Raw genomic sequence first — 25948 nt, 5'->3', positions numbered from 1 at the left:
CCGAGAAGGCGTCACGCGGGCTTCCGAACCGACCGACCAATCAGAGCGGGAGGCCGCCACGGCGCGCGCTCCCTTTGCCCGGTTCTCCCACGCCTCCCCCCCCCTCCTCGCAGCTTACCCGGCTCAGCCTTTTAAGAGCGCGCGAGCCGCTTCGCCGGCGCAATCCTAGTTTTGCTGCCTCTTGCAACGAGTTGCTGCTGGGCGTTGCAAGCTTTTTCCCCGCCCCGCACTTTCTTCCCCTGCGAAGAAAAGTGCTTCCCCGCGCGGAGAGACGCTCGCTGGGCGCTTCCCGACGGCAAGCCGTTTGGAAACCACCCCCCCCCAGGGGCTTTCCCGGGTCTGGCAGCCTCTTCCCCGCAACCCCATGCTGAGCCGGTCCCTCCCGCAGTAAGTTAGCGCCCCCCACCCCACCGGCCGGCATGCTGCTGCCTGTCTTAGCGGGGCTGGCTTTCTCCGCGTGGGGGGCAGCGGGCGCCCAGGAGAGCCCCCCGGGGAGCCGCTTCGTGTGCACCTCGCTGCCTCTGGACGCCGCCAACCCGGGCTGCCCGCTGCCCCCCATCCCCATGCAAGGGGGCGGGCTGCCCCCCGAGGAGGAGCTGAAGGCCACCGTGCTGCAGCTGCGGGAGACGATCCTGCAGCAGAAGGAGACCATCGGGAACCAGAGGGAGGCCATCCGCGAGCTGACCGCCAAGCTCGGCCGCTGCGAGACCCCCGACGGCAAAGCGGGCACGTGGAGGAAGGAGTTCGGCAAAGGCAAGGACACCATGGGCGACTTGCCCCGCGACCCCGCCAAGATCATCGACCAGCTCAGCCGCACCATGCAGACGCTCAAGGATCGCCTGGAGAATCTGGAGGTGAGGACGGGGGAACGCGGGCGGAGCTGTCCGCGGTGCTGAAAGTTAGCCGCCGACTTCGCCAAGCAGGGACAGCAGCCAGTTGGCGGTAATGGATAGCGGGGAGGGCTCTGTGCCGAGCGGGAGCTGTCTGTGGTGCTGCAATTTGGCCTCTGGTCCTGGGAAAAGAGCGCACCCCGTTGGGGGTGATTGACAGGTGGTAGCTAGGTGCGGGGTGGGAGCTGTTTGTGGTGCTTCCATCTCTTTTTGGAAAAGAGAGCGGCATCCTTGTGGGTGACTGATGCCAGGTAGCTTGTGTTTGGTTTGAAGGTGAGAAAGTCACTTTGCCTTTGAAACTTGACTCTTAGGGAGTCCTAATAGGGATAAAACAACCTTTTGTGTGTCCAGGATGCTGAAAATTGGCTACTGGTGTGGAAAGGAGGCAAGCTAGACTTATACTGCAATCCTAAAAGTTAGCCTTACTAGGGGGCAAGCACTTCAGGGCACACTGGAATTTACTTTTTTAAAGTAGGCATTGCATTGTAAGTATCACTGAGTTCAGCTCTAACCCTTCTTCCACAGCGTTGAAGGCAATATGTACTGTATTTTTTGCACCATAACACTCACTTTTTTCCTCCTAAAAAGTAAGGGGAAATGTCTGTGCGTGTTATGGAGGGAATGCCTACGGGTGGCATGCCTACAGATTTTCCTCCTCTAAAAATTACATGTGTGTTATGGTCGAGTGCGTGTTATAGAGCGAAAAATACGGTATATAGGAACACGGGAAGCTGCCCTATACTGAGGTAGACCATTAGTCTAGCTAGTTCAGTCTGCCTGCACTGACTGGCAGTGGCTTTCCAGGGTTTCACAAGGAGGGAGTCTCTCTCAGACCTGTCTGGAGAAGCTGGAAATTGTGCATGCAAAACAGATGCTCTTTCACTTTGCTACTGCTCGTCTTCATGCCGCCTCCTTTCTTTATCCCTGTGTGACAGTCACAGGCTGAAATACATTAACTGGCCCCAAGGTCATCCACAAAGCCTTGGGACTGAGATTTGAACCCAAATCTCCTCAATCTATACCCCAGACTCTATCCACTATACTATACTAGCATGATGGCTAAATGGAGCCTCCATGTGAAGGGGGACTGTACCTCTGAATACCAGTTGCTGAAGGAGGCAACAGCTGAGCACGGCAGCAGCCCTTTTGCCCTGTTTGCAGGCTTGCCAGAGACGGCTAGTTGGCCAGTGCAAAATGTTGAGCTTGATCCAGCAGTGCTATTCTTATACTGCTGCATAAATAACCTACACATTCTTCTGAGTAGTTGTAGTGTCGAGGAACAGGATTTGAAATAATCCCCCATCAAGAAGTGCCCAGATCCCATTATAGCAGGTTTGCAACCTTCATTTTCTTAAAAATAGTCTATTGCTGTCCATATCTAAAGAATTGTGTGAAACATCTTCATTCCTAGTCTATGCCTCTGGTCCATTCTATAGTATGGTGCTGTTCCAAGTTCAAATACCAGGTCATTTTTGGGGGAAGAACTCAATATTTGTGCCTGCCTGTCTTCTTTTTTGCCATTTTCTTAGCCATTCAAGATTTGTAACCTATAGTTTCATCTTCTAGGCAGCTGAAGGTGCGTCTCTCCTTAGGGGATTGTTGTCACCCGCTAAATATATACGTCGTAGATTATCAGGGGAGCAATTAGTGAAGTTTCAACCTTCTGGGACACTGCAATAAACAGGCTTCATTTCCCAGAAACTCTTAGTCATCGTCTCATCTTTAATGGGATTCTTTTTAAAAAGAAAGGCTGCTCAGGTTTTATGTAAATCACTTTCTTGAACTTCTCTTTTATAAAAGGGGAAATTTATTATCACATTAAGCAGAGAAGCTATACTTTAATCCAGGCATAAGAGGGAGAATATGAAGGGGAAGAGAGATCCGGAATTGGTCATTTTATTAGAAATCCAAAGAAATAAAATATTCACCAGCTCCTGGCAAGGTGATGCTTGTTCTGAGCCCTGGTGCAGATTTTGTGAAAATTGATTGCAACAAGTACAAACTACAGAACTGGTGTTTATGAGGTGCTATTTCCCCCAATGGAAGCACAAGAAGGTATAGATGTTCTATGTGTGTTTACCAATAAAATGGATTGAGAGGAGATTTGTGGGTTTTATTTCCCTGCCCTGGTGCTTTTCATTTCTTTTTCTTAATCTCAGCCTCAGCTAAGAACATAGTTGCTTAAGAGGTTGCAGTGTAACGTTGACATCCTAGATAATGTGTCCTTGGCATATGGTGCCATGTAATAACATGAGGGTTTTTATTTTGTTTTAAGTGTTAAGTGCCGGTCCATCTTCTCAACAGTTTAACTATACAACCCGCTACAAAGACAATTGGAATGAATGAGACAGTACTTTAGATATTATTATTTTTATTATTAGATAGATTATTTTAGATATTATTTTTCAGCCCAGTGGTCACTGATGCTTAAATATTAATGCAGGGTATATCTCCTCTCCCAATCCAGCTGTCATTTTGAAGGACATGGTTGAAAGCTTTTTGTAATCAATGCAGAATTCGGTGTTTGAAGCTGCTCTTACATTTGCTTGAAGTGCCGTCAATGTATAATGAGGAAGTCTCATAGTAATCAAATATCAAGGATACAGCTGTTAAGGACAAGTTTCCCCCCTTCCTCTTTGGAAAGGAACATTATCAGTAAGGTGCAGCAACTTTGGAAATGCTAGATGCTTTGTTTGATTACCTGTGGGACACAGTGAGGCAACCTGTGGCCCAGAGGTCACAGGTATCCCCCTGTTTCATTTCATTTCTTCTTCTTGACTATGACATTGAATAAACATAAGGATGGATGAACTCAGTAACATCAGGCCTATAAAAATGTAAATAAAATGGCTAGCAGCAATGCTTTTATTGCACAGTTCAAAGGCACCCTCATGAACGCTCCAGTAAAAGGATTCAAAGAGTTAGCCATTCAGTGACGATTTACACAAATTTATCTGCATTCCCCAAAATCACATGTCTAGATTGGCATGAGATCTCTGTCGCATGTGCCATAAGCATTTAACAATTGTTCATGCAAAGAAATGTTAAATCTGGCAGCTAATGCCCCTGTAGGAGCTATTGCATGCCACCAAAGTCACACATCCCCCCCCCAACATACCTGCATAGAAGTGACGTCACTTTCTGTAGAATGGAGCGGCTTAAGAGTTATCAACCGTCCATTTGTAAGTAAAAAAAGTTGACTTCTGGTCATAACTGAAAGTGTTGGTTTGACCCAGTGGTAGCCAATAGGATACCCTCCAGATAGCATTCGAAATTAGCCAGGTGCATTTTGTACCTGGCTATTGGCCACTTGCGACCATGTGAAGATTATTGGGGCACCAGGACAGCACCTGATGTCTCTACTCTCTGGAGCTGCATGCCTGGGGATCATTGGATCTCGCCTGTTGGCACACACTAGCAACACAGCCTGTAGAAGTCAATCCATTATATTTTATCTGCAAAATCGGAATGAATTTTAGGAACCAAAAAGTTGTTTTGAAAAATATGACTTTTGAGCCATCTGGCTCCAAAATGGCAACTAGGCATTCTGTTTTAGTGACTGTAACCCAGGTTTAAGGAGCCAATTGGCTCCTAGCTTATATATCTGAGTTTTTAACACTGCCTCCAGATGTTTCCAGCTTCCAGCAGCTGCAGCCAGCATGGAGACCTCTATACTTCCAGAAGTCCTTTTCCCACAGCTGATCTCCGTATTGATTGCTGAATTGCTCTTGTAGAGCATGAAGCCAGGTCATTTCTAGCATTGCTCCATCTTTGCAGGGCATCGTTGACTTGCCAAGACCCTCCATTTCTGCTTTCCTAAAAGAAGGCTAAAACTTTGTTTATTCCAGCAACCCTCTACAGTTGTTAGAATGAGATCTGTAAGGTCTGGCTGTTGGGGATTGTGTGGACTGCTTTAATTCATTGTTTTGCAATGCCTGTTTTATTTATGACATAGCTCATCTCCCCACCCTCACTGCTAGTTTTTTTTAAAAGGAGATGTATTTTTCAAACGTGAACTATTACTGCATTATAAATTGGAATTTAAAATAAGGCTGTGTTCCTAATCATGCTTATTTGAATATTAATAGTGTTGTATTCAATGCTATTCCTACTCATAGTAGACTCCTTGAAATTAATGGGAATTACTCCCTTGGGATACTGTTAATCAGCTATTAGATGAATTGAATCCTGCTGCTCTCTTCTTTCTTGCCCTGAAAGGCTGATCTGTGGAAATCCAGCTTTTTAAAGAGAGGGTGGTTTACCGGGTTCTGCATATACGTCCCCGGCTGTTAGATCACAGAGGAGAAATGTACACACGTCTTCCATCTGCACACCTGGTTTTCCATACAGTGAGATATATGAACTCAGAAGCTCAATTTTTGCTGCATATGCTTGACTTCCAGCTGCCCTGGGGCATATGAGAAGATAATATAGTATTAGTGTCTCGTTAAGTTTAATGAATGAGAATTGTGGCGTTTTGTTTTGTTTCCCCCTTGTCCCCTCTCCTTTATAGCATCAGCTCCGAGCGAACGTGTCCTATACAGCCCTGCCTCACGATCTCCGAGAGATGCTTCAGAGGAGGCTGGGAGATTTAGAGCGCCAGCTTTTAAGCAAAGTGGCAGACCTGGAGAACGAGAAATCCCTGCTTCATAATGAGACTTCCACCCATCGGCAAAGGACAGAGGCAGCACTGAACGCACTTCTTGAAAGGGTTTCTGAACTAGAAAGAGGTAATGATGATGCCTTTGTATATTCCGGCGTGGGTTTATTTTTGTTTGACTTGTTGACTCAGCAGGAGCTCAGATGTCCTGCAACACTCCAGTTCTGTGTATTGATTTAGGGTGCAGTGATGCCTGGAGCAACTTGTATTTCTGGTAGTGGATGGGGACAGGCGTTACTGCATTGGTCTGGATCTAAGCTGAATAAATAAATAACAGAATAAGGGCATCCTGGGTGCAGACTTCTACACACATTTGGACGATGGATGTGCAGTACCTCCACTGTAGTTGGCCACTGTTAGAACCAGGGCCAGATTTAGGTTTGATGAGGCCCTAAGCTACTGAAGGTAATGGGGCCCTTTATATGTCCAGCTGTCCTTTGTCAACAACAAATTGTCTCTGTTTTTCATGTTGAATATATGCTGTATGGTAATTTATGGACCTAATAGGCATCTAAAGCCATTTGCACATGTTGCCATGCAACCAATCTATGCAGAATGTAGGCACCCTATATATAGAAATGAGCAAACCAGTGATATTTTAGGGAGCAGGCTAGCGGGCGGGGCCCATTACTTGCATCATAGGAGCCTACACAACACAAAACACTGTTGCTGTATGTAGGTTTTGTTTTATTTGTTTTTTGTCTTATATTTTGGAAATGTACATCCAGTTCCCCCCTTTTAATTCTTTTGGGGGGCCCCAAGCGAGTGGGGCCCTAAGCTATAGCTTGTTTAGCTTATACGTAAATCCAGCACTGGTTAGAACAGGATGCTGGGTTAGTTGGCCAATGGCCTGATCAGATAGGGCTTTTCTTATACAGTGGTACCTCGGGTTACATACGCTTCAGGTTACAGACTTAAGTACTTAACCCGATGTACCACTATATTCCTATGTTTATGTAGCACCCCCTCTTGTTCAGTGCAGAATCTGCAATGCAGGATGCAGCTGATGTATTCCTGACGGATGGTTGTACAGCCCACCACCTCCTGCTGTCAAAAAGCTCTGGCTATTAGGAAGCATCTCCTGATGTTCGGCTTAAACCTGCTTCCTTCCCTGCAATTGACAACCACCACTTGGTTCTAGCCCTGCTCTCCAGAGCAACAGATAAGAAGCCTGTTCCATCTTTGCATGGCGGTCCTGTAGCTATTTGGAGGCTACTGCCATGTCTTCATCACTACATGGAATCCATTCTCATGATCTCAAAGGGATGATGTCGAGCAAGGAAGAAGTGGCTTCAGTCCTGCACGATCCATTTCTGGCAATGGAATTCCTGCGGTCCCCCAGCACACTTTTCATTTGCAAAGCAAGAAGTGGCCTTGTGGACCCATCTAGTCCAGCATTTCTCAAACTTGGATCCCCAGCTGTTGTTGGACTACAGCTCCCACGATCCCTGGCCCTGCTAGCTAGGGATTATGGGAGTTGTAGTCCAACAACAGCTGGGGACCCAAGTTTGAGAACCGCTGGGTGTAATGGTGGTGGCTGGTGCTGAGGTCAGGCTGAGGTAGACTGGGCATTGTCCCATTCACCGTAGTGGACCAGCGCCTACTGTTTAACAGTCTGTTTCCCATAGTGGCCAACCAGAGGAAACCCAAAATCAGGGCATGAGGACAATAGCCCTCTGCCATTTTGGCTCCCCAGCAGGTGGTATTCAGTGGTTTACAGTCTCTGAACCTGGAGAATGCATATAAATATCATGACTAATAGCCACTGGTAGACCTCTCCTCCTCCATGAATTTGTCTAATTCCCTTTCAGAGCCATATCAGCAGTTGGCCATCACCACCATCCTGTAGCAATGAGTTCCATAAGCTATAGCACAAGTCTGTCCATGTAATGCACAGAAGCAAGTCCCATTGGATTCAGCAGGGCTTATTGTTTGCAGCATTGCAGTCTAACTTTAAGTGTTGTGTGAAGGAGTACTGCATTTTGTTTGTCCTGAACCCTCGTATCAGTTAGTTTAATTGGTAGACAGAGGAAGAGAGAGGTACTTAGCCTACCTGTAAAGACGTCTTCTTTGCCTTTGAGCAAGCTGTGAAATGAGACAAACTTCCCTTTTCTTTTTTGCTTTTAATTAATTGCTGAATGTCACTTCTGTTCACTCCACAGACCTTGGGGCAAGCATGTCCTGTCTCAAATGCGCAACCTTTACTGTGGATTACTCCTGGAGCCACTGGGGGACACTCTTAATCCTAATCATTTAATCAGATCCTTAGATTTAATTACTGGGAAACAGCACACTTGGCTAGAGTTTGTGTATTTAAATTTCAAGCACACATGGCAAGGGAGGAATAACACGAAACTGTCTGCATAATCATTTTCCCTTTCCCTTTTCCCCTGTTTTTACAGATCAAGAGTGTGTGAATTGTTTAAATATAGATTCACTTTAAATGATATTTATAGTACTAAGCAAGTCTGGATCAAGGCTTGTTCAGGCAAATTAATGATTGCACCTCCAAATTGTGCCAGCGGATGCATTTTGTGAAGGTTAAGCCCCAGCCTTTGCAGGAGCCAGGTTGCACATATCTGGGCATGCCATTACTCTCATGGGGAAAGGGTGCAAACATTCCTTAAAATAAATCTCCAGACCACATAAGCACCTCTGGTTTCTCTTTTTTGTTGTTCGTTATTGTTGTTGAACAAAAGCAGGCGAATCTTAATTTTGGGTCACTTAGGTTTTTTTGCCATGATGCGCTAGTTACAGGGATGTTTTGGAGATATAGGAAGTCTAGTGATAGGAAGAGAGAAGGCTGCTGTGCTCCTGTTCTGCTTTGCAAACTTCCCAAATGCTAATCAATGCTTCCCTAAAGGCCATTCTTTTGGTCCCACCACCTTCGCAGGCATGTTTCGTGAGGACATGAGACAGGGCCTTCTTGGTGGCTGCTCCCAGATTGTGGAACTCCATTCCACAAGAAGCTAGGCCGGCCCCCTCTGTGCTTCCCTTTCACTGGTAGAGATTTGTTTGTTCAGACAGGTCTTTGGCCACTAGCTGTTTTGGCAGGGTCTTTTATGGCCGGATATTCTACTTTGTGTGTGTGTGTGTGTTTCAATGTTTTTAAGGGTTTGCAGTGCTCTTTTTTAATACAGTGGTACCTTGGTTTACGACCATAATCTGTTCCGCAGGTCCGTTCATAAACCAAAACAGGTCATAACCCAAGGTGCTCTTTCACCAATTGGGCCTCCAAAAAAACTGGGTTGTAATCAAAAAATAAATAAATCACAAACCGGGATGTGCGCTTCCAGGTTTGAATTGGTCATAATCCAAAATGGTCGTAAACTAGGCTGTTCGCAAACCAAGGTACCACTGAATGGTTACTTACAAGGTTTTTTTTTAAAAAAGTAGTATAGACACTTGTCCAGCACCATCTGGAGAGTCATGGATTTCCCATGCCTTCTTAAACCTCTAAATCACACTGACCCTTTATATAGGTGCAGGACCAGCGTTGAACCTGAGTAAACCTGCATCCAGCTTGAACCTGAGTAAACATGTTTGGAATCAGGCTGAAAGATGGACACGTTGATAAAAAATTAACAGAACCTTTCATCCAAGGTGAAAGGCAGCATGGAATGAAATTGTTCATCTTCTCCCCAGGGGCAGGTGCTGTTCACAGATGGGTTTTAACCTCTTAATAGGGTGGCGATGCATTCATAGAAAGAGATTCCAGAGGCAAGCAGGCTGCTGCAGAACTTGCAACCAAATACACTCAAAGGGAAAATGAGTCTGAGAAAGCTTCAGGATCACTGCTGCAAATCAAATCCCCAGGTCTTTAAAAGCAGTCAAAAGCTATTTTAAAAAAGCTGACCTGCTAGATTTCTTTAAAAGCAAACCATTTGGGACAGGTAGTGTCGAGATCTGCCGGAAATTGCCACATGCAGTCTTGATGTAAGTTACCTATATCCTCAGTGTAAAAAACACATTTACGGTGAAGTCTGCTCCATAGAAATCAAAGGCTTTGTGTTCTGTTTCATTGCAAATGAATGTGCTTGCCAATTTCTTTCATATATATATATATATATATATATATATATATATATATATATATATATGCAGGTTTTGGTGTCTTCGGGTGTCTTCCCGTGTAAGAGTCGGGGTGTCTGTGCGACGTTTCGACGAGGTCTCACTCGTCATCTTCAGGCTGGTGCTTTCGGCTTCTTGTTACTGGAACAGAGCAGAGTCTGGTGTTTGAGTTCCTATAAATACTGTTGAGGGGTGTGGTGTATAGCCTCCAACGTTCTGGGCAGAGAGGAAGTTCCTAGATTAGTGTGCCTTTTCTTCTTTTGTTCCTTAATTACTTGAGGGATATCTTGGGTGATTTCATGAGTGATATTCTGAATATCACTGGGTGGGTCATTAAGTGTAGATTAGTTGCTAAAGCTTTCGTGTCTTGACCTCTTGAGCTTGTGAAGAGTTTTTCTGAGAAGATGGCTGTGCTGCATTTAGTTGTGCTCTGGCTTGGCTTCGTGTATAGGGGCGAGCTATGGTTTTGTGCCTAGTGCCAGCCAGATCTGTGTAGGGATTGCAGGGGGGTACAGCATCCGGAGGTGCCACTATAGTTTGGCTACTGGATGGAGTCTGTAATATGTCTGTGGAGAGGGTCTGGGTTTGGGTCTGGTGTGGTTGATTGGTGACGGCGTTCTGTGTGCCTCTGGTTCTGGTGTCGGTTTTTGTGGGGAGGGCTAATTTCCAGACGTCCCGCCTGCCAGACATCTGGAAATTAGCCCTCCCCACAAAAACCGACACCAGAACCAGAGGCACACAGAACGCCGTCACCAATCAACCACACCAGACCCAAACCCAGACCCTCTCCACAGACATATTACAGACTCCATCCAGTAGCCAAACTATAGTGGCACCTCCGGATGCTGCACCCCCCTGCAATCCCTACACAGATCTGGCTGGCACTAGGCACAAAACCATAGCTCGCCCCTATACACGAAGCCAAGCCAGAGCACAACTAAATGCAGCACAGCCATCTTCTCAGAAAAACTCTTCACAAGCTCAAGAGGTCAAGACACGAAAGCTTTAGCAACTAATCTACACTTAATGACCCACCCAGTGGTATTCAGAATATCACTCATGAAATCACCCAAGATATCCCTCAAGTAATTAAGGAACAAAAGAAGAAAAGGCACACTAATCTAGGAACTTCCTCTCTGCCCAGAACGTTGGAGGCTATACACCACACCCCTCAACAGTATTTATAGGAACTCAAACACCAGACTCTGCTCTGTTCCAGTAACAAGAAGCCGAAAGCACCAGCCTGAAGATGACGAGTGAGACCTCGTCGAAACGTCGCACAGACACCCCGACTCTTACACGGGAAGACACCCGAAGACACCAAAACCTGCATATATATATATATATATATATATATATATATATGCCACATAGAGGAAGGAAGAAATAAAACACATAGTGTTGTTGTTTTTTTATTAAAAAGAAGGCAGCCATTCACCGGTAAGCACAGAATCAGAACGTCTAATTAAACGAAGATACCCTACACATACTCTGCAGAGGGTCTTGGGTTCAATCCCCAGTATTTCTAATTAAAAGGAGCAAGCTGCCTGAGACCATAGGGGCCACTGCCAGTCAGAGTATGTAACACCCAGTTAGATGGATAAAATTGTCAGAACTCGTACAAGGCAGCTTCCTATATTTCCAATCCTGACCCAGACAGCCTACAGTCTGCAATGTTTGCTTCAGGGACTCGGGCAAGGGATATCTTTTCAGCACCTGTGGCATGACGCTCAATAATCTCCACATACCCCAGAGGAGATTGCAGTAAATGCTGCTGTCCACCAGAAGCTGCTTTCTTGGTGAGACTGAGCCATTGTGTTAGCTTCCTGGCAGGTGAGTTGCTGTTGCTTACCCAGGAGGGATGGAGGCAAGGCAGCGGAGAGGTTGCTACAGTGCAAACGCACTTGCAGGAGTGCTAGATTGGCTCTGCTGTTGTGTTTCACTGCACCAACCTTCCCGCCGACTCACCCACCCCTCTTCTGGTAAGCAACAGTGACCCACCTGTTGAGGAGCTAGCATGGTGCCGCTGCCCCACTCAAGAGTCCCTTTAAAATCCAGCACTTCTTGTTGTTAATCCTGTTATTAATTTAGATAAATCTTATTGCCAGAAAAAGACTTCTTAAACAATGTTCAGGTACAAAAAGCAATTTCACAAGCAGTAAAGTATAAACATCTGCAATCAAAATACACAATAAAATGATCCCATTCAAACTTTAAAATACAGGGGGCACCACTGAAAAGGCGCTTTCTCCTGTCACATACATCATGAAGATCCATAAAATAGATATATTTTATGTTTTAATTTTAGACACTTAATATTTCAGGGGGGAAACTTTCTGTGCAGGGATGAAGAAAGCATGCTTCTTAGTTTGCTTTCAGAGCTCTTGAGTTACTTTTATGCAAAATTGATTAATTGATTGATTGATTGATAAACCAGGTAAAACCTGTGCAATGAATCCGCTTCTTTATTTGAGTGACCTCCCTGCAATTTACATGGGTAACCTTGTGTCCTTTGGGATATGGCTGTAGGTACCAGCGCCTTCAAATCGCCGGATGAATTTAAAGTCTCCCTCCCTCTCCGCACCAACTACTTGTATGGGAAGATCAAGAAGACGTTGCCTGAGCTGTATGCCTTCACTGTGTGCTTGTGGCTGAAGTCGAGTGCCTCTCCGGGAATAGGGACACCCTTCTCCTACGCTGTCCCTGGGCAAGCTAATGAAGTGGTGCTGATCGAGTGGGGGAACAACCCCATTGAGCTGCTCATTAATGACAAGGTGAGGAAAGACTTGCCTTCCAGTGAGCCAGTGTGGTGTAGTGGTTGAGAGCGGTGGACTCGTAATCTGGTGAACCAGGTTCGATTCCCCGCTCCTCCGCATGCAGCTATTGGGTGACCTTGGGCTAGTCACACTTCTTTGAAGTCTCTCAGCCTCACTCACCTCACGGAGTGTTTGTTGTGGGGGAGAAAGGGAAAGAAAGCTGCTTTGAGACTCCTTAGGGTAGTGATAAAGCGGAAGATGAAATCCAAACTCTTCTTCTTCTTCCTTTTGAGAATCCCGTTTCTTTCCATCAGCCAAGGCAAGGGAAAAAAAAAGAATTCCCGCTGTGCAATAGTGAAATGTTCGAGGATTAAGCTCTGCTGCACTCTAAGATGTAGCAGAATTTTATCCTGCCCTGCTAAAATAGTAGGGCAATTCTTCATTCTGTCTGGAGGGTCAATGCATTTGAGCCCCACTCTTGTTAAAACCAAAAACAAGCATATGAAGTATCTTGGCACTTGGCCCCTGAGACGGCAATTCTGTGCACACTCGCTCCCTAGCAAGTCCCATTGAACTGAATGGGACTTGGTTCCAAGTAGAGATGAGCCAACCGCTTTCTCGTTTTTTACCCAATCTTAAGTTCCCCACACCTTTACATCAAATACAATAAAACTAAAAATCCTCATGGAAATTCATTCGCATTTTAGTGCAAATATCTCCTGATAGGAACATTATTTGTATGCAATTTTGCCTAATGCACACATTTATGCAAAGCAAATTCTGCTAATATAGCACATTTTTGCACGTTATTTTCACCAATGTACTTTGGGTACCCATTACTTGTCTGCAGAACTGCACTGCAAAGAAAGGTGAATTTTGAAAGATGGCTGTGTTTCATTCTGCACATTGTTTTGCAAAGTGAAGATTTGGGAGGCCGCATGACGTTTACTTGCTTTGCAAAGGGAAGGATGAGGCTCCCAGACTTTCACTGCTGCAAGTTCTCCCAGTTGATTGATCAGGTCGTAAAGCTGCAGTTCTTGAATTACTTTGCCGGTAGAAGCTCCTTTCACCAGAGTGCGGCTTGTTGGCTTGGCCGCTTTAAAATTAGACTGTAAGTCACGTAACAATTAATCAAGTCAGCAACTGACCTATTACAAATGTGGTCAAAATAAGGCTCTGTCAGAAGGAGAAATGTGTTTGTGTGTAGCAGGGGAGGGGAGGGGAAAAGGCCTGTTGTTCTGTGCAGATGCATTGTGGTAGTCTCATAAACATTGAATCCCTGGGAGCGTTATAAGAGGTTGCTAAGAGATATGTGCATCATTCGGAATTTGCCACAGTTCATAATATATGCACACAGGGCTTCGTCAGCATCCAGGTACAAAAATCAATTCTACTAGGCAATTCTAAAGGAAAATGTATTTAAGCCTGTTCAGAGGATATTGCTGTTACCACTGGGGAGCTGCAATGATTCCAGATAGATAGATAGAAGGAATTGTAGAATCATTGGAAGGGACCCCATGTGCCATCTAGTCCACCCCCCTGCAATGCAGGAATCTCAGCTAAAGCATCCACGACCAATGGCCATCTAACCTCTGCTTAAAAATCTCCCAAGGAAGGAGAGTCCACGATCTCCCAGGGAAGCCTGTTCCACTATCAAACAGCTCTTACTGCCAGAAAGTTCTTCCTGATGTTTGGTTGGAATCTCCAAATAATACAGTGGTACCTCAGGTTAAGAACTTAATTCGTTCTGGAGGTCCGTTCTTAACCTGAAACTGTTCTTAACCTGAGGTACCTCTTTAGCTAATGGGGCCTCCCGCCGCTGCGCCGCCCCCCCACGCTGCCCCTCCACCGTTTCTGTTCTCATCCTGAAGCAAAGTTCTTAACATGAGGTACTATTTCTGGGTTAGTGAAGTCTGTAACCTGAAGCGTCTGTAACCCGAGGTACCACTGTATTTATGGAACCGAGGACAAGAGTTTTTGTGACAAACTGTATGTCAGGCCTTTTCGCTTTCCAACACAAAATAGCTGAAAAGATTACAGTGGTACCTCGGGTTACAGACACTTCAGGTTACATACGCTTCAGGTTACAGACTCTGCTAACCCAGTAATAGTACCTCGGGTTAAGAACTTTGCTTCAGGATGAGAACAGAAATCGCGGGGGGGGGGGTGGCAGCAGCGGGAGGCCCCATTAGCTAAAGTGGTGCTTCAGGTTAAGAACAGTTTCAGGTTAAGAATGGACCTGCAGAACGAATTAAGTTCTTAACCTGAGGTACCACTGTATTTCTTCATCAGACCAACAGCTCATCTAGTCTAGCATCCTGTTCCCACTGCGGCCAGTACATGCCTATGGGAAACCTACAAGCAGGATTGACCGCAACAGCACTCCCATCCACTCATGATCCCCAGCATTCAGTGGCCTAGGAAGCTGTGTTACACTGCATCAGACCACTGGCCTATCTAGCTCAGTATTGCCTACACAGACTGGCAGCAGCTCTCCAGGGTTTCAGACGGGGCAATTCCCCCAGCTCCACTCGTAGATGCCATTAAGGATTGAACCTGGGACCTTCTGCCGATGCTCTGCCGCTGAGCTGTGGCTTTTCTGCTTCTGATACTGCATGTAGCGCATAGCCATCATGACTAGTAGCTATGGCAGACTTCTCTATGAATGTGGCTAATTCCCCTTTAAAGCTTTCCTAGTTGGTAACCCTTGGCTGCAGCTGTTGGTGGAGAATTCCATAGCTGGGCTACGCACTGTGTGAAGAAGCACTTTATTCCCCCTGCCCCGAATCTTCCAACACTCAGCTTTATGGAATGACCCCGATCAGTATTGCTCCAGAGCAGAACTCCAATGTATAGTTAGCAGAGTAAAAACTTAAAATGCAGGATCCAGCAGAGCTTTACTGCTACTGAAGGCAAAGGAACATAATGGTCACAAATCCCATACATTCAGGACTGGCACTATCCATAGGAAATCCAGTTGCAGCAGATTTAACTTAAGGTTTAGAGTTATTGTAAGTAAGTTTAACACTAAGCATACAGTCATATACCTCATGTTACGTTCTTTCAGGTTATGTCTTGTGGCGACCCGGAAGTACCGGAAAGGGTTACTTCCGGGTTTCGCCGCTTGCACATGTGCAGAAGCACAAAATGACGTCACGCGCATGCGCAGAAGCAGCGAATCGCAACCTGCGCGTGTGCAGACGCGCTGCTGCGGGTCGCGGTCTTTTCATGTTACGATCGGGCCTCCGGAACAGATCCTGTTCACAACCAGAGGTACCACTGTACTATGTACAGAACACCACACCAGATGGAAAAGAGATAGAAAGTGAAAGTGAAATCCCAGGCTCCTTCTGGCCTTACTTTTATAGTCATGACCTTGACAGAAAGAGATAAAACAACCAGTTTAAACCAGCTGTACAGTACTCAGCTTCTCTGAAGGAATAACGCAAACATTATGAACCGTCTGCTTGTTTATTTCCCACAGAGAAGCTTGCAGAACCCTCTTGAATTAATTAGAACACGAAAGATCTCTACGCGTTGGATCAATACTTTCTGCACTAAGAAATGCAAACTGACAGCAGGATTGTTGGGAAGGATGCACCTCCTTCCGCCCCCCCATTGAGAACGCTGCAGTGTGTTAGTGTCCAATCTTCACAACTCTTTTCCTTTAGGATTTGGGTTTCCTGAGGACTAGGCTCTAGCCGCTCAGCAAACAGGTCCAATGGATGCTGTTACACTTTGGGATAAGCAGGGCAGAAGGCAGCGAAGCCAGGAACAGGAGGTGACAGAGTCAATGACTCATTCTAGTTTTGTCCCCATCTTCCTCCCTGCTGAATTCTACAGTTCAGCTTGATCCTGCCGCTTAGCATCTGTCTCTCCTCGTTGATTGGACACATGTAGGATTTGCCAAGCTTCACCATAAAATACGAACCAAGATTCCAGTTTAATCGGCAGCAAAATCCTGTTGGCTGTAAAATGGGAAAGTCCAGAGATTGCAAGCCATGTTCCTGCCCTAGCCAACCTTACCGTCTGTTCTTTGTAGAGTGCTTCAGCCACTGACTGGCTCAGGATCAGTGTGGTCTGTGCCAATGGCGGCTGGTGCCCATTGGGACTCCCAGGGAGGAAGGCAAAGAGGCCAATGGTGGGTAGAGTCAGTGACTGGCAGAATCAATTCATTCTAGTTTTGTCCCCATCCTCTTCCTCCTCGCTTCTACAAGGGGCAACGCTGAGACTAAAGAGGAGGGAGCTGATAGGCAGGGCCTTCGCTTTGATTGGGTGCAGGTGAGAAGGCAGGAAAGTGAGATTTGGCTGAAGACATGCCATTCAGCCACACAGACCAGTCTCCCCTGGACAGGCACTCACCCTTTGGGCGTAACACTCCAGGCATCCACAATAACCTTTATTATCTTCAACAGGTCGCCCAGCTCCCGCTCTTCATTAGCGATGGAAAATGGCACCACATCTGTGTGACGTGGACCACGAGGGACGGAATGTGGGAAGCTTTCCAGGATGGAGAGAAGCTTGGGACGGGGGATAATTTAGCTCCTTGGCACCCCATTAAGCCAGGAGGGGTTCTGATCCTTGGTCAGGAACAGGTAAGCCATGCAAGGTGCTTATTTCCCTCCTTTTCCTCCTTCCAAGAATTTAAAACAACAGGAAACTGTCATCTCTATTCCTCTCCCAGAGCTATAGTTCCCAGAGTATTTCAACGATCAATCAGTCTTCAAAAGGGTATCTGAGAGTTTTACCTATGTGAGGGGAATAGAAGACCTCATAACAACTCTCATCACCTTTAAGAAACTACAGCTCCCAGAATCCTTTGGGAGAAGCCATGACTTTTTAAAGTGGTATCATATGGTTTGAATGTGGCCTGAGAGGTACCTGCAGATATCCTTTTTTATTGTGCATTCATGGAGTTGTATCCAGTATTAGTCTTGCTCAGTGTAGATTAATTGAATCCAATGGGCGTGGCTAATTTAGACCTATTGGTTTTCAATGGGTTTACTCTGAGTAAAGTATCATTGTGATGGTATCAGGGTGGTTATACACGATCTCACTTTCAATATTGTTTGCACCTATAAAAGCTTTGGGGCAGACACACTGCTTCATCACCAATCAGTGTGTGTCCTGCAACTTCCTGTTGGAATCCAGTAACTTTTTATACAGTGGTACCTCGCAAGACGAATGCCTGCCTCGCAAGACGAAAGAGTTTTTGGTTTTTTGAGTTGCTTTGCAAGACAAATTTCCCAATGGGCTTGCTTCGCAAGACGAAAACGTCTTGCAAGTTTGTTTCCTTTTACTTAAAACCGTTAATACCCAGGGTGCATTGTTTCGCAAGACGAAAAATTTGCAAGATGAAAAAACTCGCAGAACGAATTAATTTCGTCTTGCGAGGCACCACTGTACCACAAATGCCCCGAGGTGTGTTTTGGTTCTGCTTTTGTTGCTCTGTAGTGCAAGAGTGCCCTTCTGTGTGGCAATAATGCAGAAGCATTGCATGATAACGAATAAAGCAGAATGATGCGACCAGTATAAATTGTAGAACTATAGAGCTGGAAGGGATCCTGAGGATCATCTAGTCGAACCCCCTGCAATGCAGGAATATGCAGCTGTCCCATGCAAGGATTGAACCTGCAACCTTGCCATTATCAGCACCAAGCTCTAACCAACTGAGCTATCCAGGCAGCAATGCACTGTTACTACTTCAATGACATGTTGCAGAAGAACGCACCTGTCTTAAAAACCCCCCACAGTAGTTCAACTAAGTGCTATGCACAAGAAGTGTTTTAAAATACAGGTTCTGCCCAAAATCTTGCAAGCCCAACTATGGGAGAGACCAATATAGAAGGGGAAAGAAACCTCCCGAAAGGGTGTGATTTTCATCTGCAGAAAGGCAGAGGTTAGGTGGAGGAAGGGAGAGAGGAAGAACGCATAGGGAGCTGTCCCCTACTGTGTCAGATCATTGGCACATCTAGCTCAGAATTGTCTACACGGACTGGCAGCAGCTCTCTGCCTTCCCAGCCTGACCTAGAGATGTCAGTGATTGAAACAGGGACTTCCTGCATGCAAAGGCAGATGCCGTACCATTGATCTGTGGCCCTGGAGACTCTCCTTCCTCTTTTCCTGCTGGTTATCTTTCTATAGTCTAGCATCTTGCTTCCCACACTTGTCAGGCAAATGTTTCTGGGCATCCCATAAGCAGTGCACAACAGCGGTATCGCTTTGTGACGCTGCTGCCCAGCAACTGCAACTCAGTTGCATGCTGCCTCCGAACACGAAGGAACATGATCCGTCTTGTTATTTCCGGCCTGCTTTTTGAAGCCCATACCCTGGGGCAGCTTACAACAAATCAATAAAACACCACATTAAAATTTGAAATTCAAAAGCATCTCCCGAGCTTTAAAATAGCGGCAGTAGAGAAAAGTTATTAAAACACTGCACCATGGTTCATTCAACAAGGTGTTTGGGGCCTGCCTGAAGGCCAATGGGGAGGGACCAAACCTGGGGATGGTATTCTAGGAATGCAGGGGCCACCACAGGAAAGGCCCTCTTCTTCATCTTCCACAGGGAAAATCCATAGCTCATGGGTAGAGCCATCTGTATTGTATGCAGAAAGTTGCCGGTTCAAATCCCTAGTGTCACCAGGAAGAGACCCCTGTCTGAAATCCCAGGGAACAGCTGCCAGTCAGTGTAGGCAGTATGGGCTCAGTATAAGGCAGCTTCCCATGTTTCTGGGGTTAATTCTCCTCTACCTCTTCCCCTCCTCCTGCTAATGTATTATAACATAAAAAACCTAACACATCTCTGACATATTGCTGGCCATACCGTATTTCTTTATTACGTGTGTATTTTACCTTTCCACCAGGAAGGTGTCATGGTTACAAAGCAATATTTTACCCAACGTGGGGCTTGAACCCACAACCCTGATATTAAGAGTCTCATGCTCTACTGACTGAGCTATTGAGGGCCTCACAGATGAGTACATCAGTCTCAGTATGTTGCAAATGGCAACATCACACATGCGGCGCACAAATAAAAGATTCATGGTTGTAGCTGAACACAGTGAATAAACCATCCTGCACATTCCTGAGCTCGCCACCCCTTGCAAGGGTGCTGATTCCATTGTAGTAATGAAGCTCATTGCATCACTATTCAACTCAATAGGGGGGCACTTCTACATAGGAAAATCTGCAATAAACAATTTATGTTTATTGGGGTGCAGTCCCCCTCCAAAAGGCTGTGTTGCATTCTTAGGGTCTCTTAGGGTCCCTTTCAACTCTACAATTCTATGATTCTACGTGTGACCTAAGGATCAACTGGAGGAGATATTAGAAGTAAGAAACCAGAGTCCCTCAAGATGTTGCTGGACTACAACTCCCATCATCCTTGACCATACTAGCTGGGGCTGATGGGAGTTGGAGTCCAACAATACATGGAAGGCCACAAGTCCCCCCCCCCACTCTTGGTATTTAGGATTTGCATGCAGATGGCCCTAGATTCAATTCCTAGCATCTCCAGGTAAGTCTGAGAAAGGCTCCTGCAGTTCTTCCACCACCAGTCAAATAGTCCATACTGTTCTAGATGCACCAGTGGCTTGACATGACAGGGAACAGCTTCCTAATCGAGAAAACCAGGCCCGCAGCTTTCTGCCTACGCAGAAGTAAGCTGCACTGGTTTCTTTTTCCCCTCATTTTTGCAAACGTAAAGATACTGATTTGGCCATCTTTTTAAAGGATGGTCTTGAACTAATCCAAGCTTTGGTTTTCATTCACTTTAAGGACACTGTTGGAGGAAGGTTTGATGCAACTCAAGCTTTCGTTGGGGAGATGAGCCAGTTCAATATATGGGACAGAGTCTTGAAGCCTGAAGACATCATGAATATTGCTAACTGCTCCACCAACATGCCGGGCAACATCATCCCCTGGGTTGACAACAATGTGGATGTGTTTGGAGGTGCAGCGAAATGGCCCGTAGAGACGTGCGAAGAGCGTTTGCTCGATTTATAGCCATGACCATAACCCATTGAAGTGCCCCGTTTTTCTTAAGACAATCTCTCGTGAGGTCTGACGCTCTGATGCCCCTATCCGCTTCCTTTCATTAGCGTTAATTTTAATTACCCCTTAGTAAACTCACTGCCAGGGTACCAATGAGAGGCACAGTTCTCCACAAGTGCTTGCATCAGCCTCCCTTAATTAAACGGGAGGTGGCGTACAAGACAAGGGTTCCCAAACTGGTCTGCAGGCCACCAGTGGTCCATGAGCTTCATTCAGGTGGTCCATGACATGTCTGCAATAATACCATTAAAAATCACACAGCATCTAGCTCAGTGCACTGCAATTGCTAGAGCAGGCAGAAAAATCCTTAAGTGGTTCACCAGGACCCTCAGCAATTTTCAGATGGTCCATTGGGGGAGGGAGAAGTTTGGGAAGCACCTGTACACTGTTATGCCCTCAACCTGTCCATCTTTGATTCTGCTCAGCGGAACTCCCGCAGAAGAGGTTCGTGGCCAATTCTGTCTGTTACCTGCATGGGTTCCTGGCACGAATTTCCAAAACCATCAAGCTCTCAGACTTAAGCAGTAGATAGTGCCATGGATCCACGTCCAAAGCTTACTTTTACCCCTCTGGCAGAAACCCCATGTCCCGTGCAAATACTTTGTCCCTGCTTAATGACAGAATGCGTCCCCTCCTAACAGCACATGGTGTCAAATAAAGCACAAACGTTGTAGGGGTTAAGTGTAAGGACTCACATGCAATTTGGTCGTCGCAATAGATTCATGCTGTTTCCCACTGAACCTGTAATGCCCAGCCCTGTGTTTACAGCCAAATGGAGGAATTGGGAGCACTTGTGGGGCTGAAGTGAAGAATGGGAAAGGGGAGGTTCCTTAAAGCAGGGGTGAATTACTTCCTGTGGCCCTCTGGGTTTCTCTAAATGGCCCTATGGAAATAGCACAAGGCCCTGTCTTTCCTTTTTCGTGCCCACTTCAGGCTGAAGGCAGAGTCCTAAATTTCTGGAGGATCTCGTCATGTGAGAATGAAACTGTGTCATGGAGAAAAAGGCTATCAATGGCTACTAGCCACAATGGTTGCATTGCCCACCACTGTCATAGATGCAGAATGACTCCGAATGTCGGTCGTTGGGGGACCCCAAATGGGGAGAGAGAAGTTGCACTCAGGTCCCATTTTGAGGCTTCTTGTAATCTGGTTTGCCACCGTGGGAAGAGGAGGCTGGGCTAGATGCGCCAGTGGCTCTGCTTATGCTAACAGAAATCCAGTTTATCAGGGTTATGTGTTTTTGTTGATCTTCCTTTCGCTTTAGATTTCCACATGCAAATTGTTGGGTTTTTTTAAACACTAGCAGTATTCAAACATGTGGCATATGCAGCCTGCAGTCTGAAGTGGTCTGTAGCACACAGGGCAATATGATATCCTCTTTCTGCACTTCTGAATCATCTCAAGGAAGGGGTAAAATTAAATGTGTCTATTGCCCTGGCTCAATGGGACTGGGACTTTGATGCATAAGCTGCCCTGTCGACAGGTTTCCCTGTTCTTTTCCAATGGAAGAAGCAGACCTGTGAGCTCATCCTACCTTTATGCCAGGTGTCCTCCTTTGTGACTAGGGATGGGGGAAGAGATTTGATTCCATTTGCAATTAAAGGGGAGCCAAGCTAATTCACACTTTCAGAAACGATCTACAAATTGAAACACAGCCGTCCTTTGAAATCCACTCTTCTCTGAATTTTGCAGTGAAATTCTCCAGCCAAGTACAAAAATGCATTTGCTAGGGTAAAGTATGCATAAAAATATTCATATCACTGAAAACAATATTTAAATGCATTATATTAGGGGCGGGTTGCTTTGCAAAAACATGTCTGTTGCACATAGTTGCATACAAACACGTATATTAAGAGGAATATGGTGGATTTTCATGAGGACTTTTTAAAAAAAATGCAAAGCGCTGTTGAAAATGTGGGTAACTTACTTTAAGATTGGAAGTGAGAGGCTGTGAGAGAACCAGAATTCTGCAGCAGTTCATGAAATTGTATGTGTGTTTTTTTAAATGCTCATGAAAATTCATCAGCATTTTAGTGCAAATTTCTCCCAATAATCACATTTTTGTATGCAGTTTTGATTAATGTGCACATTTTTTTGCAAGCTATTCCTCCTAATAAAATGCATTTTGAATGTATTTGGTTTTGTGCACACTTTCCCCTAAAATATGCATTTTTGTAAACGTTGGTTGGAGAACCTTAATTGCAACATTCGAATAGCTGCAAATTTCAAAGGACAGCTGTGTTTCAGTTATATTGTTTGGGAAGTGCGAATTTAATAGATTTGGCTTCAGGTGAAAACTGGATTGGATTTCTCCACCATCCCTGGCTACAGGTAAATCCAAATATGGCTATGACAGGTTGTGAATCTTGAGGCACATTGCAGCCCTCCTTTCACGCTTCCCCTTCAGAGTATATCATTTGCAGTTGTTCTTAAGTCCTTAGGCAATAGTTAGGATCTCTAAGTAAACCCAGTCACAGAGAGAGCCCAAAGCTTTGCTAATAGGATCCTGACCTCCCCTTTCCTCAGACCCCAGCCCCTGTGTTTTGGTAGCCCTTCCTTTAAATAAAAAAGCACTTTTTAAACGCTATGGTAACTTTGTCTTAATATTGCATCATTCAGGCCCTTAAAAAGCAAAAGATATGCACTATTTACATTGCAAAAAGTGTTGCTGTACAGCAACACCTTTCTTGCTTTTGTTCTTGGGTGTGTTTGTGATGTGGTACAATGTATAGGAGTCAGTTTTGCGGCATGCCATTTCACTCCAGCCTCGCAGGAAAGTGTTAGCGGCACCATCTACCCTGGATCTTCTCCTGAGTAAGCCCCTCTGAAATGAGCCTTGGAAGGTGGTGGACTCTCCTTCCTTGGGGGTTTTTAAGCAGAGGCTGGATGGCCATCTTCAAGGATGCTGCAGCAGAGGATTTTGTGCATCGGGCAGGGGGTTGGATAAGATTACTTTTGAGGGTCCCTCCCCCCTCCCCGAATCTCCGATTTTGTGAATGGGAGTTGTGCCAAGAACTTGGTGGTGCCCTTCCGCCCATTCATTTCAGTGGAGGCTTGTGCAGGACAGCTGTTCAAATGGATTGTGCCATGTGTTTTTATTTGTGCATTTTATCTGACCAAATTTATATACTGCTTGATTGTAAATAGGACTTTACGAAAAACAAAACATAAAAGTTGTCACTTTAGCAATTTTGATGGCGTTCAGTTTAGCCAGCAAGGGATCTGACCAAGGTCTGTCTGTCTCTCTCTCTCTCTCTCTCTCTTTCTTTCTTTCTTTCTTTCTTGTATCCACTACTAGTCCTAGGCTGTGTACACACTATACAGTACCTTTAAAGCTCATTCAAAGCACATTTCCCACCACCGCAAAGAATTCTGGGCACTGTAGTTTGTTAAGGTTTGCTGGGAATCGTAACACTCTGAAGGATAAACTACACTGCCCAGAATTCTTTGAGGGGATAAATGTGTGTATGCAGCCCTACACGGTATAGACCTGTTGAAAACGATGGATGTGACAAACCCAGGCTCATTAATTTTAATGGGTGTAATCCTGTCTTCCTTTCCTCCAGGGCAGTTCAGTTGTTGCTGGGGCTAAGGTTTTCTGATTGTATTCACATCCTTCATTGGCTGGTGAATGTACTGGAAGGCATTTGCTGGCTATTTACATGGAAGTGAACCCAGGTCTTCCTTCGTTCCTGATCCGTCACGCTCGCATCACAGAGTACCATGCACAGAGATTCTGAACAGGGTTGCCAACTGACTGGAAGAAATGGTTTCTGGGCTGCTCTTGCACTGCATAAGGGGAAGCTTTTTGCAGCATGGGTCAGTGCGTCTGGCTGTTAATCAGAAGGTTGGCAGTTTGAGCTAAACCTTATTCCCAAGCCTAAGTTCCCAGAGATGCTGCTTGCCCATTTATTAGCCCCAAGGCACTATGATTCAATAGATAGGGGAGGCCTCTGGCTATTGGGAAACCATGTGTCCTACTTTTACAGAGGGTGGTCCTCTGTTTGAAGGCATCTTCTATTTGAAGGGCTGCGTGGTCCAAAGATTAAAAAGCCTAAGAGAGAAGAACAGGAGGGATTTTGAAGTTGGCCATCCTCAGTTAGCACAGAGGGAGCAGATGTCTTAACCCCACCATGTTGAGATGTGTTATATTTTTATTCAGATTATAGTTAATTATTTCTAAATTCTGTCTGAACACTGGAATTAACTTATGCAAATATGTGTCCTCGTCTTCTTCTTTTTGGCGATACCCTACACCTGAGTAAGGACCCTTGATCTTTATTAGGTACTGACTCTTAGCCATACTTAACCTTCTGGGTATTTTTTATTTGTTTATTTCCTTTTAAAATATCTACCCAAGAGACTTTCCAAAGGGGATTGTACTTTTGCTTTGCCTTTCATAAGCATGTGCCAAAGTTAAGGATGTTGTTTTAGTCTCTCCCCCCCCCCACTTGCTAAGAAACATTGGCTCTTCACTGGGCGTTTCACCTGCAAGCCCCATTGAAATGAATGGGCACAGTAGTGCTTCAGTAGATGCCGCCCATTCATTCCAATGGCAGTTGTGCAGGAGGACTTCCTGACTGCAGGGATGGGGAGCCTGCTGTGCTCTCTATGCTGTTGGACTCCCAGTTCCCATCAGCCCCAGCCAACGTGACCAAGGGATTATGGGAGCTGTAGTTCAACAAAAAACCGAACGGCCACAGGTTCCATATCCCTCTTGGATAATGTTTCTTATTTTCTTTATCTCTCCCAATTAAAAAACAACTCTCTGTTGTTATTATTATTATTATTTTTAAAAGAAATATCTCCTGTGATGGTCCTTTGTGCTTTACAAAAAACAAAAATCAGCTGTGTTGCTTTTTAGTTCTTGTTTGCCATCATGATATCTGTAAGCACTGAACTGTCTTTAAATGTGTGGTTTTTTTTAAAAAAAGCAAATGTGTTCTTTTCCCAATACCTTGTAGATGTGGCTCCCCCCCCTTTTTTTTTTGCACTTGGTGACTGTCTGGCTTGCATCACTAAGATTACTTACATGACATATTGGGGCAGGGGCGGGGGGAGGGGGTGGACAGAAAGCTGATAACCTTTTCTGATTTTAGGGGGATTTTAAAGGGAGGGGAAGGAAGGGAATTTATATATTTCAAAAATCATATATTATTTTTCAAATGTTTGGATTGTACGGAGCTCTCGTGTAGTGACTGTATCATTTGTAGGAGAAAGTTACATATTTCCATTAATACGTAGTACAATGTTCTTTTCTTTTTTTAAAAAAAGAGGAAATTAAAAACTTGCACTATAAATTTAATATGTCTTGGTGCTTTTGTGAAATGCTGATTCCACTGCCACGAGGTTTGCGTGTTGATTTTTCACTCGTCTCCAATCTTATCTTTGCAAATGGGGAAGATTGAGAACATGAGCTAGTCACATAAATGCACCTAAGCCCTCCTTCTTTCAAAACTCCTTAAACACTGTTTTACACATGTGTTTCTAAATCTCCCCCAAATAAATGCATCTGGA

The 25948-nt window shown here is 45.3% G+C and overlaps 1 protein-coding gene across 1 annotated transcript; it reads left to right on the top strand.

Moving 5' to 3' along the window:
- Positions 1-135: 135 nt before the first annotated feature.
- NPTX2 (neuronal pentraxin 2) lies at positions 136-25219 on the top strand. The gene is made up of 5 exons (XM_082199818.1): positions 136-854; positions 5404-5620; positions 12151-12395; positions 16793-16972; positions 20156-25219. The coding sequence occupies exons 1-5, from the start codon at positions 420-422 to the stop codon at positions 20381-20383; spliced, it is 1305 nt and encodes a 434-aa protein (XP_082055944.1). The 5' UTR covers positions 136-419; the 3' UTR covers positions 20384-25219.
- The last annotated feature ends 729 nt before the right edge of the window (positions 25220-25948 follow it).

The sequence above is a fragment of the Podarcis vaucheri genome (assembly GCF_965113315.1).
Source record: "Podarcis vaucheri genome assembly, chromosome: 14".
In the NCBI taxonomy this organism is placed as follows: Eukaryota; Metazoa; Chordata; class Lepidosauria; order Squamata; family Lacertidae; genus Podarcis; species Podarcis vaucheri.
The sequence above is the reverse complement of the archived record's forward strand: the minus strand, read 5'-3'. Positions and strand labels throughout refer to the sequence as shown.